The sequence below is a fragment of the Theropithecus gelada genome, chromosome 2 (genome assembly GCF_003255815.1).
Source record: "Theropithecus gelada isolate Dixy chromosome 2, Tgel_1.0, whole genome shotgun sequence".
In the NCBI taxonomy this organism is placed as follows: domain Eukaryota; kingdom Metazoa; phylum Chordata; class Mammalia; order Primates; family Cercopithecidae; genus Theropithecus; species Theropithecus gelada.
In genome coordinates, this window is record NC_037669.1 from 46214573 (window position 1) to 46233110 (window position 18538).

Here is an 18538-nt window from a genome sequence, read left to right on the forward strand (position 1 = left end):
CCACACACACATGCCACCCATGCATGCCACACACACAACATATGCACACCACACATGCACTCCACACATGCACACCACACACCAGAGACATCATGCACCACAGGCACACACCACACACGTGCACCACACACGCACACCACAGAAGCGCATTCCCACCCCACTGGCATCAGACCCTCCCAAGCAGGCCCTGGCTCTGGTGTTCCCCCAAAGGCTGCTTTGGCCTCCTCTGAAATGGAAAAACCCTGAAGGCTTTTTTCTTAACCGAGAACTTACATACCATACAACTCACTCTTTCAAACCCTACAATTGGTTTTCAGCATTTTTACAAGGCTTTGTAACTATCACCATTATCTAATTTTCAAACATTGTGATCACCCTCAAAAGCAGCCCAGTGTCTATCAGCAGCCCAGTGTCTATCAGCAGCCCAGTGTCTATCAGCAGTCCTCTACAGTTCACTCAGGTTCTAGTTTTGTTCTCTCTGGATGTGACTGCTCTAGGGACCTCACTAAGTGGGACTGTTCGGCACTGGTCCTTTTGTGATTGTCCTATTCGCTTGGCATAACATCCTCCAGGTCAGCCCATGTGGCGGCATGTGTCAGCACCGCATTCCTTTTCATGGCTGAGTCATATTCCATTGCATGGATGGCTGCATACATTTGCCTACTCAGCACTGCACACTTGGGTTTTCTGGCTAATGTGAATACTGCTGCTATGAACTTCATGTACGAGTTTTTGCATGACGTATGTTTTTAGTTCCCTTGAGAATATGCCTAGGACCAGAATTGCTGAGTCACATGTTTACTGGTTTTGAGGAACTGCCAAACTGCTTTCCACAGCTAACGGCACCCCTTTACACTCCCACCAGCAATGCGTGAAAGCTCCACTTTCTCCACATCCTCAGCAATTCATTATTGTCTTTTTAATTATATCCTGAAGGCTCTTAATGTAATTTTAAGAAGTTAAAACACTTTCTTTTATGAACTCTTACACAAAAAATCATAGGCAGGGGTGTTAATCTTGGAGGTAAGAACCCCAGGTGGGGCAGGAGGGATCTGAAGAAAGGGGAGCTGGAAGCATGGAAGCGCGCTGGCCTGGGTCTCTGCATGGCTGAGGCTGCGAGGGGCTGCGGACCTAATTCGGAGAGCGATGAGGCTGCTGGCCCGCAGCAGGTGCTAGGTTAAAGCCAGTCGGTGTTCCTTCTCATAGGAGGGACAGGCTCAGAAGGGGCAGGCTTCCTGCCCCAGCTCTGAGATAAGAATTTGCTGGGGGAATAAAAGGAGTGAAGGTGCAAAGGAGAGTGCTGACTGGTAAGTACAGAATCAGCCCATTTATTATTGAGGCAAAGCAGCCCGACACCCCACAAACAGCTGCAGTTTTCAGTTGGGTGTGGAATTAAACAGCGCTGCTTCTTACGCAGCATCCTGCTTTTAGTAAACAGCGACGAGTCCATGTGTGCCCGTACTCACACGGAGTGCACTCTGATGCCACAATTCCTTATCACTCCTCCTCTGAGTGCCCCACAGCATACATACCCAGCGCGTCCTTCTCCCAGCCTCAGCAAGGTCAGAATCTGTTTCTCCCAAATCCGGGCCCAGGACAGATGCCCGGGCCCTAAACCACACAGTGATCAGTGGCAGCCCTGGGGTTCAAATTTGGGTGCCCGACCCAGCTCCTGCTCCCAATTCTCGGGCGCATCCCGCCAGGGCAAAGCCAGAGTCAGGGAGCCCGCGCTGCCCTGACGCGTCCCCTTGTCTCGTCCCCTGTCGCCCGCAGGACCCGCGCTCTACCCTGGCGGAGGTGCACCGGCAGCGGCGCAACCTGCTGAGCAGCGCCTGTAGCCGCCACACACGCCGGCAGCGCCTGCTGCAACCAGAGGACCTGCGGCACGTGCTGGTGGACGACGCGCATGGCCTGCTCTACTGCTACGTGCCCAAGGTGGCGTGCACCAACTGGAAGCGCGTGCTGCTGGCGCTGAGCGGCCAAACCCGCGGCGACCCGCGCGCCATCCCCGCGCACGAGGCGCACGCGCCCGGCCGCCTGCCCTCACTGGCAGACTTCAGTCCCGCTGAGATCAACCGGCGCCTACGTGCCTACTTGGCCTTTCTGTTCGTGCGAGAGCCCTTCGAGCGCTTGGCGTCGGCCTACCGCAACAAGCTCGCGCGCCCCTACAGCGCTGCCTTCCAGAGGCGCTACGGCACACGTATCGTTCAGCGCCTGCGGCCACGCGCGCTCCCGGACGCCCGGGCCCGCGGCCACGACGTGCGCTTCGCAGAGTTCCTGGCTTATCTGCTGGACCCGCGCACGCGGCGCGACGAGCCCTTCAACGAGCACTGGGAGCGTGCGCACGCGCTCTGCCACCCGTGCCGCCTCCGCTACGACATCGTGGGCAAGTTCGAGACGCTGGCGGAGGACGCGGCCTTCGTGCTGGGCCTGGCGGGCGCACCCGGCCTGAGCTTCCCCGGACCACCGCGGCCCCGGGGAGCCGCCGCCTCCCGCGACCTGGCAGTGCGCCTCTTCCGGGACATCAGCCCCTTCTACCAACGGCGCCTCTTCGACCTCTACAAAATGGACTTCCTGCTCTTCAACTACTCCACCCCTTCCTACCTGCGGCTGCACTAGCGGTCCTGGAGGGCCTGTGGCCACACGGGGCAAGTGCCTTTCCGACAGGAACCCCGGGGAATGCAGGTGCTGCTGGCCCCAGGACCCCTCTTCAAGAGCCACTGCGTGCACTCACCTGGCCGCTGGCCCAGCGGGCGCAGGGCACACTTGGCCGGGCTTGGGGGCAGCCCATCTCCCGTGGCCCTGTATGCGTGTGCCTGCTTCGGCCTGTCGCTTGAGGCCTGCTTCCTCCACTTGCTCCAGCTGACAGGCACCTCTCCAGGCCCCGTAGATGGGCAAGGACTTGGTAACCAGGGTTTTAGGCTTTTAAAGGCCATTTTGGGGGGTCAGCCCTGCCCCTGAACCTGTTCATGGTGCATCAGAACAGAATGCTGACAACAGTGTCGGTGTGGCCCGAGCCCATGCCCTCCCCACCTGGCCCACCCTGGCAAGGACAGGTGTGGCCAAGGACGAAAGCCCTCCCTTGGCTGGCCTCACGATGGGGCCATCCCGGGAGCCAGCTGGGAGCTGCCTTCCACTGCCATCGGGCCTCCTCTGCTCTCCCATGCGGCTGGCCCTGCCCAGGCACCGCCTTCGGTCTCAGTCTGGCAAGACGCTGGGTCTTCAGGCTCCATGCCAACAGAGCCCCTGGTGCAATGCAGTCACAGGTTTTATGGGACTTTGGTGAGCTGGGCAGTCATGGTTTTGAAATAAATGTATTTTGTTACTTTCTGATTTGTTGGAGTTTCTCTGCTTCATTGGACCATTTTCTCTGGGAGCCTGCAGCTGTCTGATCTCGAACCACTCCGTCTCCAAGCCTTTGTTTCCCTGTTGCCAAGTGGCATAAGAAGATCAGATGAGAGTGCCCACAGAGCCTGGGTACCTCCCAGTGGTGATAGGAGTGAGGGGCTACATGGGGTGTAAGGTGAAGAGGGTGCACTGTGTAGGGGGTGCTAAATTCTGGCACTGACAACTTGAAGAACATCTACTCTTTCACCCTGACCTGGGCCAAAGACTGAAGCCCACACCAGCTCAGCCAGGCCTTGGGCCTTGTGCTGCCTCCCACCTTCGTGCGTGTGTGACTGTGAGTGTGCATGAGTGTGTGCGTATATGAGTGTGAGAGTGTGCATGTGTACATGAGTGTGTGAGTGTTGTGTGTGTGTGAATGTGTGAGTGTGGGTGTGTCTTGGGCCATTTGTCTCTGAGCTCCCCCAGGGCTGTGTCCAGAGGCCCTGCCAGCAGGAATGGGGTGGCCAACTCCAGTGGACCTGGGAAGGGGCTGCTGCTGCCACTGGTTTCCCCATGAGGCCTCCCCTGGCCTGGGCCCTTCCCCCACAGGAGGGACACACAAAGCCCAAGGCCTTGCACCATTTCCAGGGCTCCCTGGGTGCTATGGTTTGAATATTTGTCCCCTCCAAAACTCATGTTGAAATTTAATCCACAATGTGGCAGTCTTGAGAGGTGACCCAACCATTAAGAGGCAATTGGGTCATGAGAGTTCTGCCCTCACGGATCAATTATTCCATAGGTAGATTAATGGATTGATGGTTTAATGGATTGATGGGTTGATGGATTAATGAGTCACCATGGGAGTGGGACCAGAAGCTTTATAAGAAGAGTAAATGAGACCCGTGGTAGTGTACTCAGCCCCCTCGCCACATGATGCTCTGCACCACCTCCAGACTCTCCAGAGCCCCCGTCAGCAAGAAGGCCCTCACCAGATGCAGTCCTTAATACTGGGACTTTTCAGCCTCCATAACTGTAAGAAGTAAATTTCTTTTCTTTATAAATTACCCAGTTTCAGGAGCTCTGTTACAAGTAACAGAAAAAGGACTAAGATACTGGGCCAGAGCCCTACTGTTTAGCAACAGGCTGAGGAGGGAAGGGTGGGGCCTTGGCCACACTGGGGCCACTGTCTTTGTGAGGGGCTCCCTGGCCCTCACAGGCTCCCTTAGAGGCCACACACGCTGTGTTCTAGGCCACTGTGTGCAGTTGTTGCACACCCATTTCGATGACACATGCCTTTGTTTCTAGCTCACTCAGCTCCCACACAGCCCCCGATGGGACCTGTTTGCTGAAACTGACACCAATCTGAATGTCTCACTCCCAGGTATCTCACAATTAGATGTGCCCTACCTCCTGCTGTCATGCCCTCAGCGTCTGGACATGCTGGCACTTGTCACATTCACAGTCCCTTGTGTGGGCAGCTACTCCATTGCTCCCCCACTGATGTCCCCATGTGCAGACACTGCAGGCACCCAGTGTCACGCAGGTGCCATATCCACCATATGCAGCCCTGCACCCTCTGCTGTGTGTGCAGGGCCATAGCCCAGGCCCTCGAGGACTGAGGGAGTTGGGGCAGCTCTGGAGGCTGTTCTTGGGGAACTCCACCTGCTCTGGCCTGTTTCCTCTGTGGCTGGTGCCAGAACATCTGTGTCCTCACAGATCACAGGATGACCACCCTGTGGGGTCCCAGCTGGATCACTAGAGGATCCAAGAAAGACAGAGTCACATGTGCAGAGCTGGACAACACAGGGGGGTGCCCAGGTGGTTCTCCATCTGGCACCTCCTTCAGGCAAGTGATTGTCAAAACCATAGTCCAGTGCCCACAGAGGGCTGATGGCACAAACCCAAGGTCACGCAGCATTTTAACTTCCTTGACATTATCTTTTACTTCCCAGGATTTCAGTCTCTTCAAGTTGGACAGTGCTGGTGGGACACTTCCCAGGATGGGATGCCATTGCTGGTTTGGGTTACAGACTTCTTTAAAATAAGTGTAAGTGTTCTTTTGCTTTTTATCTGGCTTTCATTGTCAGGAAAATGTTAACCAAAAAATTTTCTGCAGTTATGGGGTAGGGTTTTTTGTTTTTTGTTTTTTTCCAGTTTTATTCTGTGTCTTTATCATCCAGGCAGCTTCCTGAGAGGGATGTTTCCAATGCTTAAAAATTAAAATAAATCCCTGGTTTCTCACAAACAGTGAGATTTCATGCATTATTGTTTTAGAAGCACAGCTGAATGCATCTGTGGGCTTCAGCAATGAGTGCGACAGCAGCAGGGTGAAGGCAAGGCCCAGGGCTGCTGGGTGCAGCTCCAAATGTGTGTCACCAGCACACTCCAAGGGGTCAGTGGGCCCAGATCTCAGGATGCCGCCTTTCCCCATCATGCTGCGGCTCCTGCATGAGGAAACAGGTGTGGTTGTCTGGGACAAAGGCTTGATGACAGTCGTTTAAGGTGTTTTCTGTTATCTAGAGGAAGGGGGCTCAGGGCTGGTGGGACAGAGGCTCCATTGGGCCACTTGAAGCCCAGGACCCTTCTCTTTTGTTGCTCCCCAGTCTCTAGGGCCTGGCCCTTTTCCCTGAGAGTGAGCCATTCACTTTTCAAGTATCCCAGTGTTGAAGGGAAAAGAAGGGCACCCAAGTTTGCTTTAAAGACACAAATTGGACGGTCCATTCCATTTCCAGTGCAATGCCATTGGCCTGAACCTACCTCACTGCCATTCTCAGTGGCAAGGGAGTCTGGGAACTGACAGCCAGTTTTAGGTCGGGTGCGTCAGTGGGCTCCCTGGCATCTGCAACCCTCCCACAGGCTCCCTCTGACCACCAGGCCTCTAGGCCTGAGCACAAGAAGGTTGGGTGTGCAGGAGTTAGTGCCCCCTGGGAGCAGTCCTCACCCACATCTGATGGAAGTCGGGGGATAAATGCTTCAGATTTTATCCCTGCATGAAGGACACTGAGACACAATCTGCATGGTGCCCAAGATTTCCCCGCAGGGACTGGGCAGCAAATGCCCTCAGTGGCTGGTGTGGACTGAATTATGTTCTCCCGAGTCTTATGTGGAAGCCCTCACCCACAATGTGATGCTATTTGGCAATGGAGCCTTTGGGAGGTGAACAGATTGAGATGAGGTCATGAGGGTGGGGTCTCCATGGTGGGATTACTAATCCCACCTCAAAAGAAGAGCCACTGGAGAGTCCTCTCTGTCTCCCTCCCTGCCTCTCCCTCTCACACAGGGAGAAGGCAGCCATCTACAAGCCTGGAAGAGAGCCCCTATCAGAGAACCAAGGCATTCAGTACTTTCACCTTGGATGTCCAGCCTTCCTTGGAACTGGGAGAAAATAAACATTGTTTAACTACTCCCAGCCTATGGTGTTTGCTACGGTGGTCCCAGCAGACTAAGCTGTGGTTGCCAGCTCAAGAGCACATTCCTTGTCCGGTTCGGTCCCTTCCCTGTCTCCTCCCTACTTCTCTATGAGCTAACTGGGATTGTCCCTCACATAAACTACTCACACTCCATCCTTGCTTCCAGAGCTGGTTCTGCAGGACTCAGGCAAAGAGGGAATCAACCATAATTCCATGACGACGTGCTGATTTGTTCCACTGGTCTTAAATGCTAGGTTAGTTTGGATTCTTTTCTGTGGCAATGCCGACGTGTTGTTGCATACCCTCCTCCTGCATGGGTGTGAGTGTGACTGCAGGTTAAACTGCTAGGAGAGGGTCCACACCCCCCAATGCACCTCCACCGTGCCTTTTCCTTTCCACCTGTGGATCTATGTTTGACTGTAACTGCTCACAGCCTAGGGGCACATGGGGACCCAGATGGCCTCACTGAGAGGCAGGGCACAGGGCCTGTGTTGCTATCTGGGCCGCTGCATGAGCATTTCTAAAGTTTATGGAGTAGCTGTGCTTAGAGAGTATTGCTGCACCATCCCTCTCCTGTTAAACATTTCAGCTGTCGCCCGCTCCTCGGCAAGGGCTTCCATGTGGTGCAGCTTCCTGGGGGCTCATTTTCTTCTTTGTAGGAATAACATGCACATAAACCTAAACTTGGTGCACAAGGCAGGGGCTGCAAACACATCCTGGCTGCCCTCAGATTCTTCCTTTAAACGCCCAGGAGAGGAGGCATGAATTAAAGACCATGTATGTTTTTATAATTGACTCTGGATTCAGGTAATGAGTTACCAACCTTTTCTACAAACCACCACCAACTTTGCTATCACGAGTGGAAGAGCAGGCAGCCAGCACTTCCGCCTGCTCCAGCCCCAAAAGCTCTGGACCCTGCATGTAGTGTAGATGTGGACCAGAGGGAACCTGGAGAGGCTGGGAACTATCTGGAAAATGGTCTGGCACGAGCTGGTAAAGGAGGCGCTCAGGAGCCCTCCGACCAACCAACCAGCAAATCCTATCCTGGGTGGGGGAGGGGAGAGAGTACACCCCAGGGGACGGGGACAGGAATACCTAGAGCAGCAGCACCCACAGCAGCACAAAGTGGAAACAACCCAAACATCTACCCAAAAGAGAATGGACACATCATGGAATGAGAAACAGTGGAAAATGAAGGAACTACAGCGGTAGCATCATCATCCCATGACTCTTAGCAACTTGCTATGGAGGGAAAAAGTTGCACGGAGTTTGATACCATCTTACATAACTGAAAAAAGCAAACAATGTGTTATTTCAAGGAGTGCAGTGGCGTGATCTCAGCTCACTGCAAACTCCACCTCTTGGGTTCAAACCATTCTCTTGCCTCAGCCTCCGGAGTAGCTGGGATCACAGGTGTGCGCCACCATGCCCAGCTAATTTTTGTATTTTTAGTAGAGATGGGGTTTCACCATGTTGCCCAGGCTGGTCTTGTTAACTCCTGGGCTCAAGTGATCCACCTGCCCTCAGCCTCCCAAAGTGTTGGGATTATAGGCGTGAGCCACCACGTCTGGCCAAGATATAAAGCAGGGAGAAAGATGTGGTGACCTGATGGGCAGGGGAGGAGGAACTCAGGAGGGGGGAAGTGGGGGAAGGAGCACCCAGCAGGTGTAAGGGCGGGTCTCTTTCCCTGGTTATGCTGCATGGTAGACATGCGTTGCTGTATTTTGCTGATATCAAACAGCACATACATTACACCTCAAGAGACAACCTCCTCAAGGCTTATACAGTCCAAATGAAGATCAACCTGGCTCCCATTTCCACAGGAGGGGACCCTAGGGTTCTCTGCTTCCTGCAGCTCTGCGGGTGCTGCTGGAAGCTGTACTCTACCCCCAGGCAAATGCTGTGAGTCCCCTGCATGAACCTGAGGCCCCACCTGGAGAGGGAGCCTGGAGTCTTGGCTGGGGCGGCACAGAGCGGCCTGGCTGCCCTTCCCTGAACACCACAGATGTGACTCCAGGGTCTGCTTCTTGCAGGTTGGGAACCCATTCCTGTCCTGCCCCCAGGGCCTGGGAAGCCAACCCCCTTCAATCTTTTCATCATAAGGGTCCTCACTCCATCTCCTTTCTGAGACAATAAAGCCACTTGCCCACCCCACTTAGTGGGGTCCCCCACCCCACTCCCTCTCCAGGGAGAGGGCTGCAATTAGTGTCCTGATTTTATTTACCCTCCCAAGGACTCCAAGGTGACTTTCTAGCCCCTCTCTGTAGAACACAGTGGGGGACCCTTAAATCTTCAGCAGGCACCCCGCTTCCCAGTGCTGCTGTCTTGCTTTCCAAAGGCATCACCAGCCTCCAGTAGCCACACCATGCGCCTTACATTACTGATGTTGTAATACAGGAATACGGCATTAGGCTCATATATGGCAACCCATAAAATGGTGTGCCTCATTCTCGGTGCTGTCCCCAGGGTCCCCATTCTCCTCCTCAAAGGTAATGATTGCTGCCTGCTCCTCATCCACAGCGCGCGCGCGCACACACACACACACACGTTTTTAGTACACACAAGATGGCAGCATATCAGACACACTCTTCTGCTGTGCTTTTTAACAAAAATTGTCATAGACCTGTAGATCATTCAGGTCAGTCTATAAAGAGCTGCCTCTACATTTGAATGGCTGCCTAAGATTTCTGGGAGTAGCTGTATAATTTAGCAGCTTCCTGTCAGTGTTTAGGAAACGGTTTAGCTGCTTTCCAATCCTTTGCTGTTTCCAGCAGTACCGGAGTTAACAGCATTTACTTACTTGTGTGAGTGTACATTTGGGATAAAGTCCTAGAAGTGACATTCACACTCTTTAATTCTGACACCAACTCTGCAAGATTAAACATTATTACAACAATTTTAGAGATGAGAAAATGAAGGCTCAGAGAGGCAAAGTGATCATTCCAACTGGAAGTGGGGTGGGAACCCGAAGTTTATTAGCTTGGCGTAGCTTTTTGGGGGGACCGCAAAGTTCTCCTGGTCTATGATGGCCATGAAGGCTGATTACTTCACTAAAGTCTCTGTGGCCATTGCCCAGAGCCTGCCAAGGAGAAGGTGGCCAACAAGGAGGCCACACAGAGCCCAGGCTCTAGGAGCGGCCCCTGGATGGCCCTTTCGCCTCGCTGGTCTGGGGGCCGGTAGCTTTAGTGTGCGGGGCTGACAGCAGGAAGGCGAGTTGTCTGGGGAAGCGGCGACTCAGCAACTTGAGTTCCCAAAGGTTGCACAGTGGAGGTGGCCGTGGTGCTGGTAGTGGTGCCGGGCAGGAGCTGGATGGTGATATAAAATCTGAAGCCCCGAGCCTAGAGAAGCCACACAGAGCCACACCTGGCCTTCAGGATCCCTGCTGGCTGCAGCCATTGCAGCCCAGAGAAGTCAGTCAGGGTCACATCTGGGAGGGCTCCAACCAACATCTGCTCCCAACCAGGCTCGGCCTGGCCCCTCCACACGGAGCGGCTGCCGCCTGATGTCCCAGGAAGCCATGGGGGCACCGCACACTCACGCACCCACGCAGGCTCCTCCAGCCGCCCGACATCCAAGCCAGAATCTAGAAGCCCCCCAGTGCCTCCTGGGCCCCTGGCCCATAAGTGGCTGGGGACATGGTCTCGAGTCCTGCCCATCCACTAAGAGAGCTTTATTTTTAGCGCCTGCTGGAGGCATACCTCTCTGCCACGCCAACCTGAGTGTGAGGCCACCCTCTCTCTCCCACTCCTTCCAGCCCATCTCCCAGCAGCTACATGCAGGACCCAGCCTGCCACCCGCAGGCTTGACTGTCTCTGCAGCTCCCCCACAGGACGGGTGGGAAAGCTCCCTTCTGCCTGCTCCCCACTGTTTTGCTGCCATTTGACCAAGGCTGACACCCACAGCCCCTTCCCTAGCTCTTGTGTTCATGGGCCTGGCTGTAGAGTTGTGGAAACTCACCAATGCCCACTCCTCCAGCCCTGGCATGGGACCGACTCCCCACTGTGACTGGGCTCTGGGAGCCGCTCAGTCCCTGGTCAATTATCTCTCCCCTATCTCTGCTCTGCACACTGCCCCCTTCAGCTCCCTGACATGTTCCCAACAGCAGGCGTTCGGCCCCAGGCCTCTACTCTGACCCCACAGCTGCCCCTGACTCTAAGCCACTCCATTTTGCATGGGTAGAATCTGAGACCAGGAACATCTGAGCTCTCAGAACCCAGCCCTGGCCGCTAAGCCCCATCGCTTCAGCTTGGAGATGTGGGGCAAAAGCCTAGGGATCTGATGCGCCTATAGCCAAACTACGGAGAGTGACGCCTGGCAAAGGCCAGGGCCGTTTGCTCTGTTTGTGTGCTGAGTGTGCGTGTGCATCTGTTCTTCGTGTGTGCGTGTGTGTGTGGCACTACTGTCTCTCCAGGTATCCGTTCAGGGGAGCTCATGTGCGTCCTTATGGCTGGCCAGAGTTGACATGCAGTATAGTAAACAATGGGCACAGAAAAGTCAACACAGACCCCGCCTTGCCCCTGACATTAACTGGAGTGGGCTGGGGGCCAGGGCATTCAGGAGGCTAGGGATCCTGCAGCGCTAGAGGAGGAAGCCCTTCAGTGCCACACAGCTGTTCCCCATGCCGTGCATGACTGAGGAGCCGCTGGGTCAGAAGCTCTGTTTCTTTCTCCACATCTGTTTAGGAGGGAGTAGGTGTGCCTGAGGGTCTGCTTTTCCGTGACTGGATCTTTCCAAAGGTGTCCAGGGTTTCCTGGAGCGCTCCATGCATGGGGTGACGAGGGGGCATGAGAGTTTGTGCTGTGGTCAGCTGAGGGCCTCCCAGTGCAGAGGTCCCAGCCAGGGCCTCTACCCTTGGAGTACAGCATTAGCTGGCCCAGTGCAGCTGCACTGAGCGCAGAAGCTCCCAGCTCCTTCCCTTGCTGCTCTCCCATGTGGAGGACTTGGCTAAGCTCCTGCTGCACCGAGGCCAGTTTCTCCACCACTCGTGCAACTAGGCCTGCCCCCGCTGGCCTGGGCCCTGCCCAGGGAAGATTATGTGTGCCCTTGTCTGGATGCTGCCTGGTTGTGGGAACAGTCACCAGGCTTTAGCGTCCCCCTTCTCTGCCTCAGTTTCCTCAGCTTTAAAGTGGCACATGCTGGGAGGATGACGTGAACTTCTGCATGCAAAACCGGGGGACAGAAGGCCAAGCAGCATGCACACAGCCAGTGGGGACAGTGGCATCAGGGCAGGCACTTACCCTCGGACTGGGATGGACCTCGTTGGCACCAACCTCTTCTGCAGAGGCAGCTCCACTGTGTTCAAGTTTTTTGTGACCTCCCAGGGATGCAGGGGCTCAGGGTCAGGCTCTGTCAGCCCCGAGAACCTGCAACAGCACTTGGAGTGTCAACATGTCCACCAGCCACCAGCCTCCTGAAGTAGCTCTCACTCATCTGGAACTTTCCATCTGCCAGGCACTGTTCTAAGTGCTTCACAAATATTAGCCCATATGTCATCTCACAAGCGTGCTGTGAGGCAGTTGTTACTCACACTTTACAGACAAGGAAACTGAGGCACAGAGGTTCCACAGCCAGGAGGTGGGAGCTAAGCTGCAGCCACCTCCAGAGCCTTGCCATGGCCACAGCAGCCAAATGGTCCAGGGCACCTGAGCCCCCGAGTGCTGGCCTCCCCTGTTTTCAACCTGAGGCCACCCTGTGCGGTGTGTACCTGCCACCTGGGCCTCATGTGACAGTGTCTGCGGTGGGGGACATAATGGGGTGCAAGGCTATGGCTAGAGTCTCCTGGGGCAAGGACAAGGACAGGTGCTCAGCTGGCCTGGCACAGAGGCACAGCATGGAGCTTATCATCCCCACCTCCCTCCAGCGTTGCCACCCAGGTGGTACCCCATGGTCCCTGTGGGCAGCCCTGCCAAGCATCCAGGGCCACTGCTGGGTGCACAACACCTGTTTCTGGGCTGGGGGGTGAGCATGGAGTGAGAAGCTTGAGGTTGCAGGGTGCCAAGCTGAGCCCCAGTGCCAGGTGCTGCCTGCTGTCCTGCAGGTGGGAGGCCAGCTGCCCTGCGCCCGGGGCATTGCTGGCGAGGTTTCCCTTGTGTTTGTTTTGCCTGTTGGGCCTGTGGCTCTGTCCTTATGTGGAGTGCCCCATGGAGACTTGGCCCAGGCCCCCTCGGGCAGCCTGTTATCCTGGCTAGTTGCGAGTCCCAAGAGCTCACAAACAATGGGTGCCCAGCACACCAATTCCAACACAGCTCAGGAGGGGCAGTCGTCTGTGGCCATGCTCCTAGGGTGACTTGGGGAAGTAGCTGGCCTGGGCTCTGGGATGACCCAAGGAGGCCTGAGCCCACCCAGAGACCCCTCAGCTTAGGCTGTGATGGGGGTAATGAAGGCAGACCCCAGACTGTCAGCTGCGCAAGGGCTGCTGAGGGGCTCCCTGTGGATAAACCCCCTCCCAGCTGCAGCCCCACAGAATGCATTTGGGTTCCCAGGATGCTGGGGTGACCTGGGGGAGGCAAGGCTTGGTTCCAGAGGTGTGAGCGTCCTGCACCTGTACGGAAACTTCTTGGCAAAATTCTCCTGGGCCTGGATCCTCCACTTCTTACCCAGGTGAGACTTCTTGCGGGCATTGGAGTCCATCACTGAGCGGGTTAAGCTGTGGCACACCTCTCGTCCATGGCTGGAAGACAGGAGGAGACGTCAGAGGGGGCAGGAGTGGTGGGGGGCAGAAGGCAGAGGGACAGAGCAGCCCAGCGGGGCTGGGGATGCCTGCGGACTGCCAAATGACCTGCATCACTGCCCTGTGCATGCACCGCTCTGTGCAATTTTCTCCTGTATGTAGCTGATGATGGTGGTGTAGTGACCACCATAATCAAGGTCCTCACCAGATGCTCTCCCCAAGGCTCTCTCACGCTTACCCCTCCACAGCCACACCTGTCCGCAGCCCGGTTCCCCAACCCTGGCAGCCACTCATCTGTCCTCATCATGGGGCAGCCATGTGATTTCAGGAGCGCTATGCAGAGGAACTGCACACGAGGTGTCTTTGTGAGACTGGCTCCTTCTTATCCTGCTTTCCTCCAGATCTGCCCAAACTCCACCCACAGTCTGTCCCTCCTGCTGCTGAGCACTGTTCCAGGGCGCAGTTGTGCAGCTCCTCAGGCCTCCAGCTTGGGGCACTTACAAAGCCACTATTAATATTCAGATGCAAGTGTCTGCATGAAAATAAGTCTTCATTTCTCTGAGATACATTGCTGGGTCATATGGTAAGTCCATTTCTAGTTTTTTGTTTGTTTTGAGACAAGGTCTTGATCTGCTGCCCAGGCTAGAGTGCAGTGGTGTGATCATGGCTCACTGCTGCCTCAACCTCCTGGGCTCAAGTGATCCTCCCACCTCAGCCTCCCGAGTAGCTGGGCGCACAGGCGTGTGCTACTATGCCCCACTAATTATTTATTTTTGTAGAAATGGGGTCTCACTATATTTCCCAGCCTGTACATACATTTTGTTTGTTTGTTTTTGTTTGGTTTTTTGAGACGAAGTCTCGCTCTTGTCCCCAGGCTGGAGTACAATGGTGCGATCTTGGCTTACCACAACCTCCGCCTCCCAGGTTCAAACGATTCTCCTGCCTCAGCCTCTTGAGTAGCTGGGATTACAGGTGCCTGCCACCATGCCTGGCTAATTTTTGTATTTTTAGTAGAGACGGGGTTTCACCACGTTGGGCAGGCTGGTCTCGAACTCCTGACCTCAGGTCATCTACCCGCCTCGGCCTCCCAAAGTGTTGGGATTATAGGCGTGAGCCACCGTGCCCGGCCCTGCTGTACATACATTTTAAAGCACCCCAGGTGAGCAGAGTTAGGTGAGCATTGAGACTAGTGGAGGGTAAGGTCTGACCCCTGGTATCCTTTGTGGCAGCATGTCACCTGCTCCTTCTCGCTGGTGTGTCATCATGGTAGCTACCTCAGCCAGCATGCCACCACACGGACCCTGAAGCATGCTATGACAACGCCGACTGCCTGCCAGTTTCCCCAGGTGCCACATTTGGTCCCCTGAGCGGGCGAGTAAAGCCCTGGTCGGGGAGGGGGGCTGATACCTGGTCTGGGGGGCTGGGTCCTTGTGGCCCAGCCAGGTAGTGGCCTTTCTCTGGGACCAGCACCGTCCAGTAGAACTTTCTGAGATGATGGAAATGCCCTAGGTCCATGCTGTCCGAGATGGCCGCTGCTGGCTACATGAGGCCATTGGCTGAGCATGACTGAGGGACTGAAGAGTTTTCAGTTGTATTTAATTCTAATAACTGAACAGCTAGCTGCATGTGGCTAGTGCCTGCTGCATTGGACAGCACAGCTCTGCCACTGGAAGGAAGTCTGCTGCTTCCCCAGGTGTGGTTCTAGCGACAAGCTTGGAGGTTGTGCTTCACCAGAACCCTAGGCCTGAGTGTTTGGCTCCTGTCCTCTCTCAGGAGGGCCAGCCCTTTGGTCAAGGTGACCCCTGATGCGTGGTTCCCTGGCTGCTGGGGGTTCTCAGTCGGCCTTGCTGTGCTGAAGCCCCATGTGTATGACACTCAGGAGGCATCACCCCTACCAGAGCAGCCTGCCCATGAAGAGGAGAGATGGGCAGCCTTTGGGGGCCATTGCTGTGTGGGGCCAGGATGGTGCAGTTGCAGGAGACCTGACACGGTGCAGGCTACACCCTGCTCCAGCATGGTGGGTGCTCTACAGCTGGGGTCTCCAACCCCTGGGCCACAGAACAGTACCAGCAGCCTGTTCGGAACTGGGTCACACAGCAGGAGGTGGGTGGCAGGTGAGTGAGCATTGTCGCCTGAGCTCCACCTCCTGTCAGATCAGCGGCAGCATTAGATTCTCATAGGAGTGCAGACCCCATTGTGAACTAAGCATATGGGGGACCTAGGCGCTACACTCCTTATGAGAATCCAGCTCCTCCCTGATGATCTGAGGTGGAACACTTTCATCCTAAACCAGTCACCACCACTCACCACGGTGTCCATGGAAAAATTATCTTCCATGAAACCATGGTGCCAAAAAGGTTAGGGACCACTGCTCTAGAGCCACCCCCGGCCTCAAAGACCCTCTAACACCCTTGCCAGCCACCCTCTGCCTCCCTGCTCCACAACCCTGCCCCTCCAGGGCTGTGCCGGCTTTGTCTCCGCAGGCTCCCGCAGCCCCACTGCCCTCTGGGAGGTTTCTTGATGGATAGGGCCATTCGGTGTGCCTTACAGGGGCAGGGGTGTGGCCCTGAGGAATGTCTGCCTCCTCCCACATCTGGTGGGCAGCACTGGGACAGCCCAGCTCACAGGCCTGCCGGTCCCTCCACACCACACCCTGTCCCATCCTACCTGGTGCTCCACCGAAGGCCCTCAGCCCAGAGGACCATGTGCTGCTTTGGTGGGGATGCCTCAGGAGCAGGGAGCCTGCGTGCCAGTGAGGACCTGGCTTCAGCCAGAGATTTGCAGCAGATGCTGTCAGGGGCCCATGCACAGCCCCTCCGCCCTCACCTCCATACCTGGAGGCCAGGCCTTTGACTCCCTCTGGCTGTAGAGACACACTAGGCCATGCACAGAGAGTGAGAGCCACCCCTCACCAATGAGGGCAGGGAATTGGATAAATACCCTAGCTCCCTTGCCCCTCTGTGGGGGAAGCTCGGAGTTATGCTCTCCACAGTCACTCACAGCAGCCTGTGGGGGTTGGCTGTGCTGCAGCCGCGGTGAAGACACACCCCAGAGTGCATCCTCTCCTCCCCTTCCCTCCCCACATCCCACTTTCCTCTCAGCGCCTCCTGGGTGCAGCTCCCAAGTGCAGCTCTGCACTCGCACCTGTCCAGGGCCTGCTTGGGGACTGCACATCTACACACCCATGCCCAGCAACCGCTGCAAACGCCCCAGCCTCAGAGGACCCAGGCTGAGAAAGAGGTCGCTAAGCAGGTCTCCCACCTCGCCTCACTGACTGCCGTTCCCAAATCTGGGATTCTGGGGCCCCCCAAAAGCCGGTGGGCTTGGGCAAGCCTGCTCGGCAGTGATTCCATAATGTGCCATGCTGCTCATCCATCCCTCTGAGGGTGGGGTACGGGGCCAGCTAGAAGGCTGCCTGCTGCCAAGTGTGGAATGGCTCAAGGTCCTAGACAGGAGGCTACACACTGGACACTGAACACAGGCCCCCAGGACCATGGCCATGGCATGGGAGACCAGCCTGTCTGTGAGCCAGAACACACCCACCCACCTACCGCCTCCGCACCCCGTCTCTGACTCTGGAAGATCAGCCATCCAGAGGGCCTTTGCCCTGGCCCAGAAATACTGCCAGCCCTGCTCATGACCTGTCCCCTGCCTGCACCAAGAAGTCCCTGGGCCCTGAAGGGTGGGCTTCCCCACTGACTTGTCCACTAGCCTAGTACAGGGTGCAGCTTTCTACCCCAGTGCTGGCTAAAGGGGGTCTTGGTGGCCCCCGCCCCCGCAGCCCTGGCTGTCCTGAGGACTCTGGGATGCCTTCGCTGGGCCTAAGCCCACAGTCCTGCAGCCACAGCCTGGGCCAGGCCCCAGCTCACCCCTTCCTTTTAGGTGCACTTGGGCGAGTCACCTCCAGCCTAGGCTCAACCCTGAGGAGTGCGCGGCACGGGGAAGCCCGGGCCAGGACAGGCAGCAGGGCCACAGTGGGAGGCTGCAGAATGGTGCCTGTGGCCTCTGCTAAGTGTCTGCTACATTCTATGCATAACCTCACTTCATTTATTTTTCTACCTGATGGAGAACATATTATGCTAACCTCCATAATTCAGGTGAGGAAACTGAGGCTCTGGGAAGTTAACTGATTTGCCTGCATTCACACAGTGAGTCGGGGAAGAGGTTCAGGATGGGTGGCCTGTGCTCCTCCTGCTGGGCCACGCAGCCTTAGACAGTCCTGGACCAGGGAAGCAGCATTACCACAGGAACTGAGGGATCAAGGGAGGCAGGAGCGCTCCTCAGGCCCATCCCATACCCTCCCACCTGACCCCTAGGTCATGGGGATGACCCTGTAAGTTGACTGCTGAATCTGCCCCCCAGGGGCAGGGCTGCTGCAGAGTCCAGGGCTGCCTTCTGCCATCATGACCCCGTCCCAGGCTCTTCACCACCCTGTTGTTGCTTCCCAAGTCCCTAACCGACTTGGGACTGTCCTTTCCAGCTACGCAGGCTGCCAGCGCTCACCAGGCAGCTGCCTTGAATCCTGGCAGTGATGATGATGAGGTGTGATCAGAGCGTCCTGGAACTGCTTCTGCCCAGCAAGATGCTGGTGTGAGAGCCGCTGTGGCCCCCGAGGCTGGCAGGGCCCTGGCTAGAGCCCTCTCTGGGGAGACCCAGTCCCAGGTTATGCCCGGAGCTTCCAGCCAGAAAGGACAAGCTGCAGGACGCCGTGGGCTGGCTTATGTGATGCCAGGCGGACTGAAGCTGGCCATGGTCCCAGCTGCCACCCTACCACAGGAACAGCAGCCCCAGGGCCCCTGGACAGGCAGTGCCTACAAGCCCATTGCGAGGTCATAAGTCCTTGAGGTCACAATTGGTGACATCACAGCTGCTGACCCATGAGGCTCAGACTGTATCCTGAAGCCCCTCTGGCCCAGGGAGTCGCTGCAAAGTCAGCAGCACATGGGCCAGGCCTGGCCAGCTTCTCAGCTCCAAGCACCCAGACAGAAGCATCCACATCTGCACTCTTCATAGCAGAGACCTCTCCCCGTTCAGGTTCTGCAAACAGAAGAGATGCCCAGAATTAGGTAAAGACTCACTGAGGCTGCAGAAAAGCTGTTTCTGTGGAGAAGTGGACACCAGCTTGCAGGGG

The 18538-nt window shown here is 56.1% G+C and overlaps 2 protein-coding genes across 2 annotated transcripts in view; one reads left to right on the plus strand and one right to left on the minus strand.

Annotated features, from left to right (window-relative positions):
* The window catches only part of CHST13 (carbohydrate sulfotransferase 13), an 18694-nt gene extending 15361 nt beyond the window's left edge, over positions 1-3333 (plus strand). Inside the window, exon 3 of the mRNA XM_025376544.1 lies at positions 1774-3333. Coding sequence (XP_025232329.1) covers positions 1774-2619 — 846 coding nt within the window. The 3' untranslated portion in view covers positions 2620-3333. The remainder of the gene's footprint in view (positions 1-1773) is intronic.
* A 6341-nt stretch (positions 3334-9674) lies between these two features.
* C2H3orf22 (chromosome 2 C3orf22 homolog) lies at positions 9675-18249 on the minus strand. Its single transcript, XM_025376546.1, has 4 exons — positions 17911-18249; positions 13279-13407; positions 11975-12100; positions 9675-10075 (listed from the first exon to the last, which is right to left on the minus strand). Exons 2-4 carry the CDS (start codon positions 13365-13367, stop codon positions 9865-9867), a joined length of 426 nt encoding a protein of 141 aa, XP_025232331.1. The 5' UTR covers positions 13368-13407; positions 17911-18249; the 3' UTR covers positions 9675-9864.
* Between the last annotated feature and the right edge of the window lie 289 nt (positions 18250-18538).

Coding starts and splice junctions, on each gene's coding strand:
- C2H3orf22 (XM_025376546.1), bottom strand. CDS start 13,367: ATGGACTCCAATGCCCGCAAGAAGTCTCACCTGGGTAAGAAGTGGAGG. Junction 12,101..13,278: donor GCCAAGAAGTTTCCGTACAG/GTGCAGGACGCT, acceptor GTGCTGTTGCAG/GTTCTCGGGGCTGACAGAGC. Junction 10,076..11,974: donor AGGTCCATCCCAGTCCGAGG/GTAAGTGCCTGC, acceptor TGGCTTCTCTAG/GCTCGGGGCTTCAGATTTTA.